The sequence below is a fragment of the Nerophis lumbriciformis genome, linkage group LG18, assembly GCF_033978685.3.
Source record: "Nerophis lumbriciformis linkage group LG18, RoL_Nlum_v2.1, whole genome shotgun sequence".
NCBI lineage: Eukaryota > Metazoa > Chordata > Actinopteri > Syngnathiformes > Syngnathidae > Nerophis > Nerophis lumbriciformis.
In genome coordinates, this window is record NC_084565.2 from 15,432,757 (window position 1) to 15,451,425 (window position 18,669).

An 18,669-nucleotide genomic window follows, 5' to 3' on the forward strand; every position below is an offset into this window, starting at 1 on the left:
AGCCAGAGCCAAGACTTGAATCAAATTGAACATCTCTGAAGAGACCTGAAAATGGCTGTGCACCAACGCTTCCAATCCAACCTGATGGAGTTTGAGAGGTGCTGCAAAGAGGAATGGGTGAAACTGCCCAAAAATGCGTGTGCTAAGCTTGTGGCATCGTATACAAAAAGACTTGAGGCTGGCTGTAATTGCTGCCAAAGGTGCATCAACATAGTATTAAGCAAAGTCTATGAATACATGTGATTTCTTAGTTTTTTATTTTTAATATAAAAAAGTGTTGAAAAAAAACGTTTTCAGATTGTCAATTTGGGGTATTGTGTGTCGAATTTTGAAGACAACAATTAATGTATTCCATTTTGGAATCAAACTGTAACAACAAAATGTAGAGAAAGTGAAGCACTGTGAATACTTTCCGGATGCACTGTATGAAATTGAAGCTTAAGGTGTTGCCTTGAAATGTGTATTGTGTATCTTATTGTCCAACTCATGTAACCCCGATTACATGCAGGGATGCTTGTCACAATGTTACTTTAATGGAAAAAATCTTTAATATGTAAGTCTAATTGCATATAACAATGCATCTTAACACAAAATTGTCATGTCTGTGTAATCATGTTTTTGTCTTAGTCATGTTTTGTTTAGTTTCTGGCTTTTCACTCCCTTGTCTTGTTTGCATGATTACCCATTAGTTTCACCTGTTCCACGTTTGGACTCATTGTGCACTCTTGTTTGTCACCATAGCAACCATTAGTTTTCACCTGTCACGTCACGCACCTGTTTCACGTTTTGAGTCACGCACCTGTTTTCGTTAATCATGTCTGTGTTATTTAAGCTTTTCATTTTCTGTTGTTCGTCCTGACGACATCCCCGCATTTATGCCCCCTGTCACACTCTGTCCACCTCTGTGCACTTCATGTCCATGCCAAGTAAGTTTGTTTATTATTGCCACAGTTAGTGTTTTTTGTTGTTCATAGTTTTTTGCCCCCGTGCAAGTCTTTTGTTTTCATTAGTCAAGTTTGTACATCCGCCTTGAGCGCGCCTTTTGTTCTTTTGAGTGTTATTATTAAAAATGTATTTACCTTCACGCCATGACCAGTCCAATTCACTTGCACCTCGGGAGAACAAACCAAGCCACAGTCCTAGTCATGACAGATGTCGTCAGCTAAGAAGTTCTCCCGCAAGATTGGACGAAGGAACGTGGGAGGTCCTGCGCGCCATGGAAGCTGAGACGCTCCGCTATTCCCCCACGGAGCGCAAGGATCTCATGTGGGGTCCGACCGGGAAACTGGTGCCGATCACGGGGACGTTGGCGCGTCATCCCAGCCACGGAAGCGCCGCCAAAGGCGAGGGACGCCAGGAAGGACATCCGCGAGCCAGCGGGACACGCCGCTCCCACAAGCCCCGCCCCCTCCGGGCGGAAGCAAGCAACAGTCTGCCCGGCTTCCCCAGGATGACATCACAGCCCAGGATTTTTTTTTCAACTCTTTTTCTTTTGAACACCCGCCTCCAACAAAAGACTCTAATGGCATGACTTTGATAAATCATTATCAAAACATGTTTTTAGAAATCAGGTCTAATCAGTCCAAGCCACATCCCAAATTGCATGCCCCGCCCCCCAAGACTCATGCCCCGCACCCCAAGACTCAAGTCCCGCCCCCGTCACAATTTTTTTCTTTTTTTCCGCCCACACAACCCCAGGTGGGGGATAAAAAAACAAACATTGTGGACAACTTAAAGGGGAAATTTCAGCCCCCCTCCAGACCTCCCTCCGCCCACCCCTAGAGAGAGTTCCAGACCGCAGGGAGCGCGTCTGGTATCCGCCCCTTGAGGGGGAGGCTGGGGTCGGGAGCTGTGTTGGTGGGGTGGCTCGGCATCACCATGCCAAGCCACAGCCTCCAGCACGGCCGCCACCACCAGTCTTCCGACCTGTCAAGCCACAGCCTCCAGCACGACCGCCCCCACCAGTCTTCCGACCTGTCAAGCCACAGCCTCCAGCACGACCGCCCTCACCAGTCTTCCGACCTGCCAAGCCGCAACCCCCAGCTAGGCCACCTCCACCTGCTCCAAGGCTAGCACCTGTCGCTGCTCCAAGGCTAGCACCTGTCGCTGCTCCAAGGCTAGCACCTGTCGCTGCTCCAAGGCTAGCACCTGTCGCTGCTCCAAGGCTAGCATCAGCTCCAAGACGCCAAGTGCCGCCAGTCGCAGCTCCAAGACGCCAAGTGCCGCCAGTCGCAGCTCCAAAACGCCAAGTGCCGCCAGTTGCAGCTCCAAGACGCCAAGTGCCGCCAGTCGCAGCTCCACGACGCCAAGTGCCGCCAGTCGCAGCTCCACGACGCCAAGTGCCGCCAGTCGCAGCTCCACGACGCCAAGACCCGCCATGCCAAGACCAAGACCCGCCATGCCAAGACCAAGACCCGCCATGCCAAGACCAAGACCCGCCATGCCAAGGCCAAGACCCGCCATGCCAAAACCAAGACCCGCCATGCCACGACCAAGACCAAGACCCACACCAAGACCAAGACCAAGACCCACACCAAGACCAAGACCCGCCATGCCAAGACCCACACCAAGACCAAGACCAAGACCCACGCCGAGCTTCGCCGCTGGACGCGTCACGCCGAGCTTCGCCGCTGGACGCGTCACGCCGAGTTTCGCCGCTGGACGCGTCACGCCGAGCTGCCACGCCTGACTTGCCACGCCGAGCTGCCACGCCTGCCAAGTTGACGACGCGCCTGCCTCCTTGTCGGCTACGGATATGGCCGCTACCTGGTCGCCTGCCACGCCAAGTGCGCCCACCTCCCAGTCGGCCACGAATGTGGCCAATCCCTGGGCGCCCGCCTCGCCTGCTGTTCCACTCGCCGCCGCCACCTAACTCTGCCTCGATGGATTCAGGGCCACTTGGGCTGGCGACCCACCGCCATGTCCCCCTCCCGCCCTCCCATGACTCTTGTTAAGTTTTTTCTTGGACATCTGGGATCTGTCCGTAAGGGGGGGGTTCTGTCATGTCTGTGTAATCATGTTTTTGTCTTAGTCATGTTTTGTTTAGTTTCTGGCTTTTCACTCCCTTGTCTTGTTTGCATGATTACCCATTAGTTTCACCTGTTCCATGTTTGGACTCATTGTGCACTCTTGTTTGTCACCATAGCAACCATTAGTTTTCACCTGTCACGTCACGTTTTGAGTCACGCACCTGTTTTCGTTAATCATGTCTGTGTTATTTAAGCTTTTCATTTTCTGTTGTACGTCCTGACGACATCCCCGCATTTATGCCCCCTGTCACACTCTGTCCACCTCTGTGCACTTCATGTCCATGCCAAGTAAGTTTGTTTATTATTGCCACAGTTAGTGTTTTTTGTTGTTCATAGTTTTTTGCCCCCGTGCAAGTCTTTTGTTTTCATTAGTCAAGTTTGTACATCCGCCTTGAGCGCGCCTTTTGTTCTTTTGAGTGTTATTATTAAAAATGTATTTACCTTCACGCCATGACCAGTCCAATTCACTTGCACCTCGGGAGAACAAACCAAGCCACAGTCCTAGTCATGACAAAAATAAGCAAGGAACACGATCAGAAAACTATGGATGCTTTGATCAGTATCAGCTTATTTTCAGGAAAAAGTATGCGATGAGCCAATGCCGATTATTGTCTTTTAATGTCGACCACAAAAGCCGATGACACGTATTTATTTTTAGTTTATTTGTGGTTCCCCGGCTGACAGGTTCATACGCAGTGTGGAGCCGCTCCCCTAAAAAGATAAACATCACCTCCGTTAAGACAAATAAAGTGCTTTTCTTACAAGTATTATTGTTATTGGAGGACCAGGCTAAACATGTTACACACCAACCAAGAACAAGCAGGAGCAAACAAGAAAGCATGTTGATCGCTAAGCTATCCTGCTAAGCCAGCTTGAAACAACAGAAGAAATAAGTGCTTAGTAAAGTATGGAAGCGTGTTACAGCAGAAAGTAAACAGTTATTAACAGGACACTAACAAGAACACGAGTAAGAGTTAGAGAGTGGGTAATATACAGTAACAACAAACACTGCTGTGTGGCGGCCAAGGTGTCCATGTAAGGAAAGGGCAGATACATCCATGTATATCAGTAGTGTCAATACCAAGGGTAATATGATCAATACTAGTTTAATTAGATTGATATTTATTAATATTATTATTTATTTTACATAAAATATATATTTTTTGTTTTTGCTACTTACAAATTCAGGGAATAATTCCATGATTAGGGAAAGTATTTAAAAGAGTAGTAGATAGTTTTTAATTTTGTTTAGTTATTATGTACTATAGATTTTGTTTTGATCAAAAAATTGTATGTAATACAAAACCATAATGAACTAGTTTAAATATTGTTAAATGTCTACAGCATTCATTATAAATACATTACAGCATTGACCGTTAAAACATGGTTGGCATCGGTCTATTTCACCCTGATAGGAACATCCCTGCAGAAAATATTACTGTATATGTGATCTGTACGGTGATATTAGTATGCGGGATGACCAATCCCCAACTCAATATTTTTTCCAGCTTCAAGGCTGATTACCATTTAACAACTAGTTAGCTAATATTTAACAATCTAAACTAAAGCACTTTGTTGGTGCGCAATGAATCATATCTTCACTTGTACTGTGTTTGTTGTCTTAAGGTACGTGGACCATCACGCAGCAACAACCAGTTAATGGTGGACGACCTATTGACCCCGTGTTCCCCTGGTGACCCCACTGCCATAGAAATGACTTGGATGGACGTGCCTACTGATAAGCTGCTGGAGCCAATAGTCTGCATGGTAAATATGCACACCTCTCTTGCAGGACTACAATCTACCTGGGCTGCGAGGTTTCTCCATAGAACATTACGCATAATGCTTCAATTTAATATAGTCATAGCTGCTAACTCTTCCGTATTCTGCAGAAAACTTCCGGTAATAGCCTTTGTCTTTTGACAAACTGACTTAGACTTAGACAAAATGTATTGATCCACAAGGGAAATTGTTCCACACAGTAGCTCAGTTACTAAGGCTGGAAAGGATAATGCACACAAGGGCACAAAAAGAAGGTGAAAACAAAAGGTAGACTAAAAATGTACCATAGTAGCAATATAACATATGTAATATTTACATATTGTATATACAGTATATAATATATACTGTTTTATATTATATTATATTGTATTGTTATATTGTTGCGCTTGTAACGTGAAAGCAAGACAACTTTAAGTATCGTTTGACACACAAAAACGTGTGCGTCGTTTATTCCTCCAAAAAACAATGAATGAACGCTTACGTCACACACCCTCCAAAATGGCGGGTACAACAAACCCCCACGTTTGGGAAAATCTCCTGATGGCCACTTAAAGGGGCCGCACTGAATTACTCACTCTTAACTGCATATATGGATGTAAACAAGAACAACATTGTTATGTGCACAATACAACAATGGTAGTGGATAATGAGGACAAAGTCAAGTAAACAGGTGTGGTGAATTATGTCCTTAAATCAACCGCTACACACGTCCCCCCAGATTTCGCCATCACAAAGCAAAACAAACGGTCAATGGACAGGGGCACGGACAGGCCGACCAGACCGGGTGCACCGGACTGGGACTAACGCCGGGGAGTCAGCAGGTGGGACCGGTAGGGTATCTGTACTGTCTAAGGTCCCGGGGGCCTGCGTAGAAGGATGAAAAACATTATCATGGGGTCTAGATAGAGCGGGCGGACGACCCCGGGGCGGGGGTACGGCCGTGGTAGCCGGCTGACTAAGATCCAAGTGGGCCGCTTTCAGCCGGTCCACTGTGATTTTTTCAGACTGACCCCCGATATCCAACAGAAAATGCTTATCTCCACTCTCGAGGACGCGAAACGGCCCATCGTAAGGAGGCTGAATGGGGCCGCGGTGGGCGTCGTGGCGGACAAAAACAAATGCTGCTCTCCTTAAAGAAGCGGGAACATGAGACGGCGTAAGGCCGTGTTGAGAAGTGGGGATGGGGGCAAAACCCTTGGCGGCATCGAGGAGAGCAGCTCGCTGCTCACTGACGGACCAAGGTGCAGTCGTGCTAGGAATAAAGTCACCTGGCACTCGCAGGGGCTGGCCATACACCAACTCTCCCGAGGAAAATTGCAGGTCTTCCTTGGGGGCAGTCCGAAGCCCAAGCATCACCCAAGGGAGCTTGTCTACCCAAGCACTGTCTTTTAGGGACGTTCTGAGCGCTGCCTTCATGGATCTGTGAAATCGTTCACACATACTATTGGCCTGTGGGTGATACGCTGTCGTGTGGTGGAGTTTCACTCCCAAGCTCTCGGCCACAGCGGTGGCCGAGAGCCCAGAGCCAGAGCCAGAGCCCAGAGCTCAGAAGTGAACTGAGAGCCCCGGTCGGATGATATGTCCGACGGGGTACAGAAACGGGCAACCCACGGACCAATGAACGCGAACGCCACCTCTGCGGAGGTGGCGGACGTCAGAGGTACTGCCTCCGGCCAGCGGGTGGTCCTGTCGACCATTGTGAGGAGGTATGTGCAGCTGCGTGAGGATGGGAGAGGCCCGACCAGGTCCACATTGACATGGTCAAAACGGCGCTCCGGAACCGTAAACGGTGCCAGTGGAGCCCGCGTGTGGCAGTGCACTTTTGAGCGCTGGCATGCCACACATGTGCCACGAAGGAGAGGGGGGCAGAGCAGAAAAGAAATGGCAGATCAACTGGTCTAAAAGGGGGGTCTATTTAAAGGCTAGAGTATACAAATGAGCTTTAAGATGGGACTTAAATGCTTCTACTGAGGTAGCATCTCTAACTGTTACCGGGAGGGCATTCCAGAGTACTGGAACCCCAATAGAAAACGCTCTATAGCCCGCAGACTTTTTTTGGGCTCTGGGAATCACTAATAAGCCGGAGTTCTTCGAACACAGATTTCTTGCCGGATTTCTTGAAGATTTCTTATACTTTTTTAAATATTAAATAAACGTAAATAAAAGTCCGCTTACAGTGGAGCTCCGATGGGCTCTACTGTAAGTATCAGTGATAGTAATATAAGCGCTAACGCAGTAAAACTTTTTATAGAGGCGCCGTGATCACTATTGTGTGTGCCTATGTTACACCATTGACTGATCAACTGCTTCCTCGTTTCCCCGCTCCCTAGAAGTTAATTGTAGATCATAAATCATGCCTCACACCTGAAAAGTAGATGGCTGAAGATATAATCCAACAGGTTGGGACACTTTGATAGTCATTTAGGACCTGGAACTGGCAAGAACGACACAAATAGCACTTGTCTTCCCCCCCACCCCCCCTTTTTTTAGGGTTTTTAAGGGGCTCTATAGGCAGAATTTAACGGCTCCCATAAGCTCAATTGTAAGCGGACTTTTGATCAAATTTATTTAACATTTAGAATGCATTTTTTTAAAATCCAACCGTCGTCTTCCATAATGATTGTTGATGAAGGGCAAAATTCCAAAAAAAGTGCAGTTCCCCTTTAAGAAACACTAAATAAATTCAAGAAAACACATTGTGGTAGTCAGTTTCATTTTTAGCTCAAGCAGAGTGAAAAAATTATGGAGTAACTCAATTCTGAGGAAGAAATTAAGGAATCACAACACATCACTCGTACTTTGTTGCACCACCTTCGGGCTTCATAACACCTTAACGAGTGACATCCAGTACTTTTCATCAATCATGCTCTAACTTCCTTCCTGGTTTGTCAGATCGGGATTGCAGGTTGGAGTCTTATCATGGACCATTTTCTTAAATGACCTATGTATATTTCCTCAAATAAATATTTTACAGTTATTGCTCTATGGCAGTACTTCTCAATTATTTTCTGTTACACCCCCCAAAAAAAGCATGTTCCCCGAGGTCAAACATCGCACCGCGCTCCCCCTAGGGGCCCGCCCCACTATATGAGAAGGACTGTTCTATCGCAAGATGCATTATCATCTAGGAAAATGATGTCATCATCCTTAAACATAATTTCGATTGAAGGAATAAGTTTCCAAAATGTAAACTTGTGCATTTATTAAAGATGTAATGACAGTCATCTCCCCTGTGCCATTACCTGAAATGCAGCCCCATATCATTAATGATTGTGGAAATTTGAATGTTTTCTTCAGGCAGTCGTCTTCAAAAATCTCATTGGACTGGCACCAAACAAAAGTTCCAGCATCATCAGCTTGCCCAATTTCAGATGTGTGATTCATCCCCTCAATATAATTTCATCCAGTCATTCATAGTCCACGATTGTTTTTCCTTAGCCCTTCTTTTTTTATGTTTAGTTTTGAATAACTTTTGTTTTGCTGGTTTCTTATAGTTCGATCACAGATGGGGATTCCAGTTTCCGCCCATTTGTTTTCATTTGTTTTGCTTTGCATATTCTGTTTTCAAGACATTACATTTTTGCTTTAAATTTTCTGTCTTGACGTTTTAATGTTTTCCTTGCTCCACCAGTATGCTTGCTTTTTACAACCTTCCTATGTTTGTAGTTGGTCCAGATTTTAGACACAGTTGACTATGAACAATCAACATAGTTTGCTACATTATGTGATGATTTACCTTCTTGAAGATGTTTGAATAATCCTCCTTTGTGTTAATTGACATCTGTCATGCCATGATTCATGGCTTTCCACCTGGTGGAGTAGCTCTCCAAGTTGTGAACACTCCTTTTTAATTACAGACTAATAAACAGATCTGATGCAGGTGTTAGATTTGGAAATTAAAATTGACAAGGTAATTCCGTAATTCCTATTCAGAGTTCAGTGATTCAATTTTTTTTCTCACTCTGTTGAATCCAAAAATTAAACCACCATTAATTTTCTTGATTTATTTTAGTGTGTTGTAGAGCCAGATAGTTGCCATTTGAAAGGTATCTGTTTTTGTTTATATTCAATTGAACAACTAAATGAACATTCTCCAAGTCTGAGATTTAATTTTTTTTTTCCAGGAGTTGTGTATTGTTGTGGTAAATACAGTAGTTGTGTTGAAATGTATGAAAGTTGTTTACAGTAAGTTGGAATAAAATGAATGCTTTGTTTTGTGTCTGCAGTCCGACATGCTGCGTTCTCTGTCCACCACGCGGCCAACAGTCAACACTGAAGACCTGCTGAAGGTGAAGAAGTTCACTGAGGACTTTGGGATGGAAGGCTGAGTGTGACGAGTCACAGTCGGTACCGTTGTTCCCTCTTGCTCCATCTCAAGGTAGATGAATGGAAAAAGGCGAGATTTTCTCTTATTTAATCCTCCAGTCTGCTACGTTTGCATCTTGGAGAGCTGACTAAATCCTAGCATAGAAAACTCTGACGCTCCATTGCAGCAGAAAAAGTCACTTGATGACGAGCAGGTTGTTCTATTTTATTTTGGCTATAGGATGACGTGTTGAAGGAGGAAGAATCAGGTGACCAAATGTTTTTATTTAACACCTGTGTGTTTAATCACGTTGAGCAGTCATTGCTGCCATGTGTTGCTTGAGGTCAGCCATTCTGCACATTTTAGTATCGTCCAGTAGCAAGTAAATACTTTGGACTTGAAATGAAGAATTTTGTCTTTCATTTGTAAATGGTGATAATGATCAAAATAAAACACTGGACAAAAACTACAGTGGTACCTCAGCTTTCGTACTCCCCATTTTTCATATGATTTAATTTTTAAACAAAATTTTGCGGGTTTCATAGACGGTCTTGGTTATCATAAATTGTTTAACAAACTTACCTGATTGATACGCTGGCAACAACAACGTTGGTGACTCTGTTTTCTGCACTTTTTTTATTGATCGCAAAATAATCCACCATGGGGCCAAAGAAAGTTGTGAGTGACAGAACTATGATAAGTAACAGGTGTGTCCAAACCTTTTCCAGAATTGATGAAGGGTGATACATTTTAAATATTCAAGATATTGAAACCATAAAATGTAGATTAGCGCCGCATGATTTTAAGGAAAATACTGAATCCTGATTTTAGATTGTATTCATAAAACTGTTAAAATAAGGAGTAAAGGAAATTTTACTTTTTGTTAATATATTTTTGTCTCTTGTTCAATCAATCAATCAATATCCTTTATTTAACTAGGTAAAAACTCATTAAGATTCAAATCTATTTTCCAAGAGTGAAAAACAAAGTTACAGAAAAACATATAAGAACAACAAAAACAGCAGCAGTCACATACCACAATTAAAAAATAAATGACTTACATACATCAACATAAACACATGTGGTAGGTCAAATCAATGTATAAAATGTTGACCGTGTCTGGTATGTTAACGTAACAAATTATGGTAAGAGTCATTCAAATAACTATAACATATAGAACATGCTATACGTTTACCAAACAATCTGTCACTCCTAATCGCTAAATCCCATGAAATCTTATACGTCTAGTCTCTTACGTGAATGAGCTAAATAATATTATTTGATATTTTACGGTAATGTGTTAATAATTTCACACATAAGTCGCTCCCGAGTATAAGTCGCACCCTCGGCCAAACTATGAAAAAAACTGCGACTTATAGTCCGAAAAATACGGTAGATGAAGCCCATGCTTTCGGTCCTCTCAGAAATCAAACCTGGATCCACTGGTGTGAAATTTTAGTGTGCTAGGTACCGAGCTAAACGCCTAAGCTGTCAACCGCTGTCCAGTACTAGCTTTTATTGATACAACAGGAAAAAATTACATTATATTAATAATGCATTGCTGCGACAGGACTACCGTTTTGGCTAATTTCGGGGATAAATCAATGTTTTGTTATTTTATTATTTATTTTTTTTACCAAAAATATATTACCTTATTGTATGGAACATTACCTGCAAACAAGCTTACTTTTAGGGGGGGGAAATGTCATCACCAAATAATGCTTATGAACAGCAAAGGTAATAATGCATAGATGGCCGCCACTGCACACACTTAATGCCACAGGTCAGAATGACTTGAGTAACCATAACACATTGCTGCGACAGTACAGCGTTTTTCCTCATTTTTGGACTAAATGTTTTTTACGACAACAAATATATTTTCTGATAGTGTGGAGCATTCATTTGCGATCAAAATTATTTTTACGGGGAGAAGTTAAAACCGTAAGCAAGAATGGTGGGAAGGATAACAGTTATTTTGTCCGATGTTGTGGCAAAATGTGAATACAAGAAAAAACAGGAATTTATACAATTTATAAAATATAGAAAAGTTTGGAAAGACAAATGTTTTGATGGTTGAACAATTGAAATTGATTGAAAAATGTTGAAGGAGGAGTCGAAAGGAATGAAAATCCCGGAAAACGATGAATTCCGGTAAAACCGGTAATTTTGGGATACGTTTAATGAACCCGCGTGTCCTGAGAGCGCTGTACATTTTGAAATTCTAACAATAAGAATCGGATTTGTAGAGTAGAGTAACATGCCTTGCGGCATTATCACAGTAGCAGTAATCACCGATGATACATAAAGCTACTCCAGAATCAAAACAATAGGCTTTTATTGTCTTTGCACATTTAAGTACCAGTAGAGTGGAAAAACAAGTTGCCTCCATATTGAAGCTGTTATCATATACAAGGCTGCCAAGTTTCAGAAAATGACAAGCGTGAGACTTTGGTGGCATGATGCATTTGAAAGAAAATTGGAGTATTTTAACACCGATTTGGCCTGTTTTAATGTCGATTTATACCTAAAGACTGATATCCTCACCTCCAACAGCTCTCCCTGCACTGTGGCCTCCTAATGTTAATCTTAATTAACCAGAATTTAGAAATGAAAATCATCCCCACTGTTTTCTCGGCTGGCTCTTCTGCATTTGTGTTCTCAATTTGTATCTCTTCGACATCTCCGTCCTCACTGTCCTCAATATCTTCTGATCTCTGTCCATCTTCCAGTGCTGCCAACTCCTCAGTAAGGAAAGTAGCTATTGGCTGTCATAAAAGTTGCTAGAAGTTGATAGATGACAACATTGCCTCATTTGCATAATTGATTACAATGGACGCTGTAGGAGAGAGAAATAACGTAGTGGGAGATGTAAAAAGTGAGCTAAAAAATGCAATTTATGATTACAATTTTAAGTACATTTTCTTCTGTTGATTATTAGTTTAGATGTGTTTTTCTTTGTTCTACGTCGTTAAATGTTAGGGTATCAAATTGGATCAAATTACTAAAGGGTTGTGATATTTACGGATAAACCAAATCTACTAACTGGCAATAACGTGAAACCCACAATGCATTTTGTTACCTACATCACTCTTTGCAGTCCTTAAGTGAACACTTTTATTGTGTACTTAAAGGCCTACTGAAATGCGATTTTCTTATTTAAACGGGGATTGCAGGTCCATTCTATGTGTCATACTTGATCATTTCGCGATATTGCCATATTTTTGCTGAAAGGATTTAGTAGAGAACATCGACGATAAAGTTCGCAACTTTTGGTCGCTGATAAAAAAGCCTTGCCTGTACCGGAAGGAGCAGACGATATGCGCGTGACGTCACAGGTTGTGGAGCTCCTCACATCTGCACATTGTTTACAATCATGGCCACCAGCAGCGAGAGCGATTCGGACCGAGAAAGCGACGATTTCCCCATTAATTTGAGCGAGGATGAAAGATCCGTGGATGAGGAAAGTGAGAGTGAAGGACTAGAGGGCAGTGGGAGCGATTCAGATAGGGAAGATGCTGTGAGAGGCGGGTGGGACCTGATATTCAGCTGGGAATGACTAAAACAGTAAATAAACACAAGACATATATATACTCTATTAGCCACAACACAACCAGGCTTATATTTAATATGCCACAAAGTAATCCCGCATAACAAACACCTCCCCCCTCCCGTCCATATAACCCGCCAATACAACTCAAACACCTGCACAACACACTCAATCCCACAGCCCAAAGTACCGTTCACCTCCCCAAAGTTCATACAGCACATATATTTCCCCAAAGTTACGTACGTGACATGCACAATGCGGCACGCACGTACGGGCAAACGATCAAATGTTTGGAAGCCGCAGCTGCATGCGTACTCACGGTACCGCGTCTGCGTATCCAACTCTAAGTCCTCCTGATAAGAGTCTCTGTTGTCCCAGTTCTCCACAGGTCAATGGTAAAGCTTGACTGTCATCTTTCGGGAATGTAAACAATGAAACACCGGCTGTGTTATCCGGCACAACAGTCAGGGGGTGCATTCTACGGCGGGGGTGCGTTATCCGGCACAACACCTGCCGCAATACACCGCTTCCCACCTACAGCTTTCCTCTTTGCTGTCTCCATTGAACAAATTGCAAAAGATTCACCAACACAGATGTCCGGAATACTGTGGAGTTTTGCGATGAAAACAGACGACTTAATAGCTGGCCACCATGCTGTCCCAAAATGTCCTCGACAATCCGTGACGTCACGCGCAGGCGTCATCATACCGAGACGTTTTCAGCAGGATATTTTGCGCGAAATTTAAAATTGCACTTTAGTAAGCTAACCCGGCCGTATTGGCATGTGTTGCAATGTTAAGATTTCATCATTGATATATAAACTATCAGACTGCGTGGTCGGTAGTAGTGGGTTTCAGTAGGCCTTTAATGATCGCTATAGAAAGTTTTGATTGTACTTGGATTGACTTTGTTTCTCAGAGAAAAAAAATGCTTCAGTTTTCTTACGATTCTGTTTCCATCAGAACTTTTTTAAGAGATTAATATCGAAAACTGAGGTACCACTGTGAGTGTAGACAACACACAAAAAAGCACACATTAGTAAAAATGAACATAGAAGATATCTAAAAATGTAAATCCGATCATGGTAGTATCAACCTGATTGTGATAATACCCTTGATATCGATACTATTGGTATTTGAAGCGATCCAGCCTAACCCCATAGTTGTTGTGTCAATAACAACACAAGCTGCGCTTCAATGATAACAAATTATGAAGAAATACTTTTGAAGTCTGTTTGATGGACTATTCCAATTCATGTTTCATCACCTAAGCTAGAAAAGTCCTCTCAATAACAAAGAATCCTTAGAGAAAAAAAAATCCTGAATCCAGACGGTGATCCAGATCATCCCCAAATTGTAATCACATGTTCCTGATCCGATTTCTGACATTTCATTAAAGTTTCATCAAAGTCTGTCTATAACTATTTAAGGTAATAACACATCATGAGTTGCCGATGCTTCAGTCCTCAGACTTGATTTCATCTTTGGCAATGCAGTACGGTCGTCGTGTACTTAACGGAAACGACAATCGCAACGCTTACTCCATCTTCTCTCCTTTTAATGTGAATTTCAACCACTCCACTTAGTCCCTCCCACATTCTGTGGTACTTCCTATATGTAATTTACTCAAAAATCTACAGTAGGTCTCTGCCTTTTTTACCCATGTACTGAAATACACATGCAGTATTTCCTCTGTTATGAACTACAGAACAAGTATTTAGTCAGAGATCTTTTCTTCATGATGAGCTGAAAGTGGACAAAAGAAGCTGCATATTTATGCACCAGGGTTAGCAGCATGTGAATGTGGTGTACTACAGTAGTGTGTACTTTTGGGGGTACACGCAGGTCAAATTGTTTGTTTAAGCAGGCTTGTGAACTATAATAAAAAAGTAACCTTTCAGTGCTTTGGACTTTATTCTATCATCAAAGTGGTCAAAGACAAACATCAATAGAAAAAAATAATAACATTATAGTAGTCAACATTTCTCCTTCCTGTAATAATAAATATGAATATGCTAAGACAGGAAGTGATGGAGCTGGAACAGGAAGCAAAGATTGGAAAATGGAATGATCATTGAAAGTGGGAGAGTACAGGGTGATGATGACCATCAATCAGTGCTCCTTTTGTGAAATGAGACATAACAGAAAAGAGTTTTGCAGAAAAAATAGAATGACAAGAAGAGACAAAATACAAGAAGGAATATATAGTCTAATAAACATGGTTATTAATAGATTGTTTATGTTGAGTTGATTGACAATGTCCATTGTTTTTATTTATTAAAGGCCTACTGAAATGCGATTTTCTTATTTAAACGGGGATAGCAGGTCCATTGTATGTGTCATACTTGATCATCTTGCGATATTGCCATATTTTTGCTGAAAGGATTTAGTAGAGAACATCGACGATAAAGTTTGCAACTTTTGGTCGCTGATAAAAAAGCCTTGCCTGTACCGGAAGTAGCAGACGAGTAGCGTGACGTCACAGGTTGTGGAGCTCCTCACATCTGCACATTGTTTACAATCATGGCCACCAGCAGCGAGAGCGATTCGGACCGAGAAAGCGACAATTTCCCCATTAATTTGAGCGAGGATGAAAGATTCGTGGATGAGGAAAGTGAGAGTGAAGGACTAGAGGGCAGTGGGAGCGATTCAGATAGGGAAGATGCTGTGAGAGGCGGGTGGGACCTGATATTCAGGTGGGAATGACTAAAACAGTAAATAAACACCCCATCCATTCATCCATTTTCTACCGCTTATTCCCTTTGGGGTTGCGGGGGTGCTGGAGCCTATCTCAGCTACAATCGAGCGGAAGGCGAGGTACACCCTGGACAAGTCGCCACCTCATCGCAGGGCCAACACAGATAGACAGACAACATTCACACTCACATTCACACACTAGGGCCAATTTGGTGTTGCCAATCAACCTATCCCCAGGTGCATGTCTTTGGAGTAAATAAACACAAGACATATATATATATACTCTATTAGCCACAACACAACCAGGCTTATATTTAATATGCCACAAATTAATACCACATAACAAACACCTCCGCCCTCCCGTCCATATAACCCGCCAATACAACTCAAAACACCTGCACAACACACTCAGTCCCACAGCCCAAAGTACCGTTCACCTCCCCAAAGTTCATACAGCACATATATTTCCCCAAAGTCCCATGTGACATGCACATAGCGGCACGTACGTACGGGCAAGCGATCAAATGTTTGGAAGCCGCAGCTGCATGCGTACTCACGGTACCGCGTCTGCGCATCAAACTCAAAGTCCTCCTGCTAAGAGTGTCTGTTGTCCCAGTTCTCCACAGGCCAATGGTAAAGCTTGACTGTCATCTTTCGGGAATGTAAACAATGAAACACCGGCTGTGTTTGTGTTGCTGCAGCCGCCCGCAATACACCGCTTCCCACCTACAGCTTTCTTCTTTGCTGTCTCCATTGTTCATTGAACAAAGTGCAAAAGATTCACCAACACAGATGTCCAGAATACTGTGGAATTTTGCGATGAAAACAGACGACTTAATAGCTGGCCACCATGCTGTCCCAAAACGTCCTCTACAATCCGTGACATCACGAGCCGGCGTCATCATACCGAGACGTTTTCAGCAGGATATTTTGCGCGAAATTTAAAATTGCACTTTAGTAAGCTAACCGAGCCGTATTGACATGTGTTGCTATGTTAAGATTTCATCATTGATATATAAACTATCAGACTGCGTGGTCGGTAGTAGTGGGTTTCAGTAGGCCTTTAAAGTGTTGAGTTCATTTGTGGATTAAATATTTACAAAGCAGGATGAAATGATTTATTTCACATGATTATGGGTACTTTTTAAAGAAAAAGCAGCAAAACTTCTTGTCTTTTGTCTTTGTTTTTTCTGTTTTTTGCTTTGATACTTTTCTATAAATATTTAAAGAAAATCACAGTCCTAAAGAACAAAGAAAGAAATTGTAGATGACTAAGATTCTGTGTTCCTGATTTTTTGTAAATATGTGTTACTTGTGCATTCTTTTCAATGAAACCTTTTTAGTTTGGTTGACACATTTGCTATTTTGCTTTGTTACTTTTTTAATCAATGCCATTCAAATTGTATTTATTCGTACTGATTAGAAATGTAACAATATCAACATTTTGGAGTTCAACGTTGGAGTTCAACCCAGTGGTGTTGGAGTTCAACCCAGTGGACGAGAGGGTAGCCTCCCTCCGCCTTCGGGTGGGGGGACGGGTCCTGACTGTTGTTTGTGCTTACGCACCAAACAGCAGTTCAGAGTACCCACCCTTTTTGGATACACTCGAGGGAGTACTGGAAAGTGCTTTCCCGGGTGATTCCCTTGTTCTACTGGGTGACTTCAACGCTCATGATGGCAACGACAGTGAAACCTGGAGAGGCGTGATTGGGAAGAATGGCCGCCCGGATCTGAACCCGAGTGGTGTTTTGTTATTGGACTTTTGTGCCCGTCACAGATTGTCCATAACAAACACCATGTTCAAGCATAAGGGTGTCCATATGTGCACTTGGCACCAGGACACCCTAGGCCGCAGTTCCATGATCGACTTTGTAGTTGTGTCATCGGATTTGCGGCCTCATGTTTTGGACACTCGGGTGAAGAGAGGGGCGGAGCTTTCTACCGATCACCACCTGGTGGTGAGTTGGCTGCGATGGTGGGGGACGATGCCGGACAGACCTGGCAGGCCCAAACGCATTGTGAGGGTCTGCTGGGAACGTCTGGCAGAGTCTCCTGTCAGAGAGAGTTTCAATTCCCACCTCCGGAAGAACTTTGAACATGTCACGAGGGAGGTGCTGGACATTGAGTCCGAGTGGACCATGTTCCGCACCGCTATTGTCGAGGCGGCTGATTGGAGCTGTGGCCGCAAGGTGGTTGGTGCCTGTCGTGGCGGTAATCCTAGAACCCGTTGGTGGACACCGGCGGTGAGGGATGCCGTCAAGCTGAAGGAGGAGTCCTATCGGGTTCTTTTGGCTCATAGGACTCCGGAGGCAGCGGACAGGTACCGACAGGCCAAGCGGTGTGCGGCTTCAGCGGTCGCGGAGGCAAAAACTCGGACATGGGAGGAGTTCGGCGAGGCCATGGAAAACGACTTCCGGACGGCTTCGAAGCGATTCTGGACCACCATCCACCGCCTCAGGAAGGTGAAGCAGTGCACTGTCAACACCGTGTATGGTGCGGATGGTGTTCTGCTGACCTCGACTGCGGATTTTGTGAATCGGTGGAGGGAATACTTCAAAGACCTCCTCAATCCCACCGACACGTCTTCCTATGAGGAAGCAGTGCCTGGGGAATCTGTGGTGGGCTCTTCTATTTCTGGGGCTGAGGTTGCTGAGGTAGTTAAAAAGCTCCTCGGTGGCAAGGCCCCGGGGGTGGATGAGATCATCCCCGAGTTCCTTAAGGCTCTGGATGCTGTGGGGCTGTCTTGGTTGACAAGACTCTGCAGCATCGCGTGGACATCGGGGGCGGTACCTCTGGATTGGCAGACCGGGGTGGTGGTTCCTCTCTTTAAGAAGGGGAACCGGAGGGTGTGTTCCAACTATCGTGGGATCACACTCCTCAGCCTTCCCGGTAAGGTCTATTCAGGTGTACTGGAGAGGAGGCTACGCCAGATAGTTGAACCTCGGATTCAGGAGGAACAGTGTGGTTTTCGTCCTGGTCGCGGAGCTGTGGACCAGCTCTATACTCTCGGCAGGGTCCTTGAGGGTGCATGGGAGTTTGCCCAACCAGTCTACATGTGCTTTGTGGACTTGGACAAGGCATTTGACCGTGTCCCTCGGGAGGTCCTGTGGGGAGTGGTCAGAGAGTATGGGGTATCGGACTGTCTGATTGTGGCTGTCCGCTCCCTGTACGATCAGTGTCAGAGCTTGGTCCGCATTGCCGGCAGTAAGTCGGACACGTTTCCAGTGAGGGTTGGACTCCGCCAAGGCTGCCGTTTGTCACCGATTCAGTTCATAACTTTTATGGACAGAATTTCTAGGCGCAGTCAAG

General features: G+C 43.9%; 1 protein-coding gene across 1 annotated transcript in view; it reads left to right on the forward strand.

The window, feature by feature from the left end:
• vps4a (vacuolar protein sorting 4 homolog A) overlaps window positions 1-14,563 on the forward strand; it is a 52,615-nt gene extending 38,052 nt beyond the window's left edge. The window contains exons 10-11 of the mRNA XM_061977734.2: window positions 4,656-4,796; window positions 9,038-14,563. Coding sequence (XP_061833718.1) covers window positions 4,656-4,796; window positions 9,038-9,139 — 243 coding nt within the window. The 3' untranslated portion in view covers window positions 9,140-14,563. The remainder of the gene's footprint in view (window positions 1-4,655; window positions 4,797-9,037) is intronic.
• The last annotated feature ends 4,106 nt before the right edge of the window (window positions 14,564-18,669 follow it).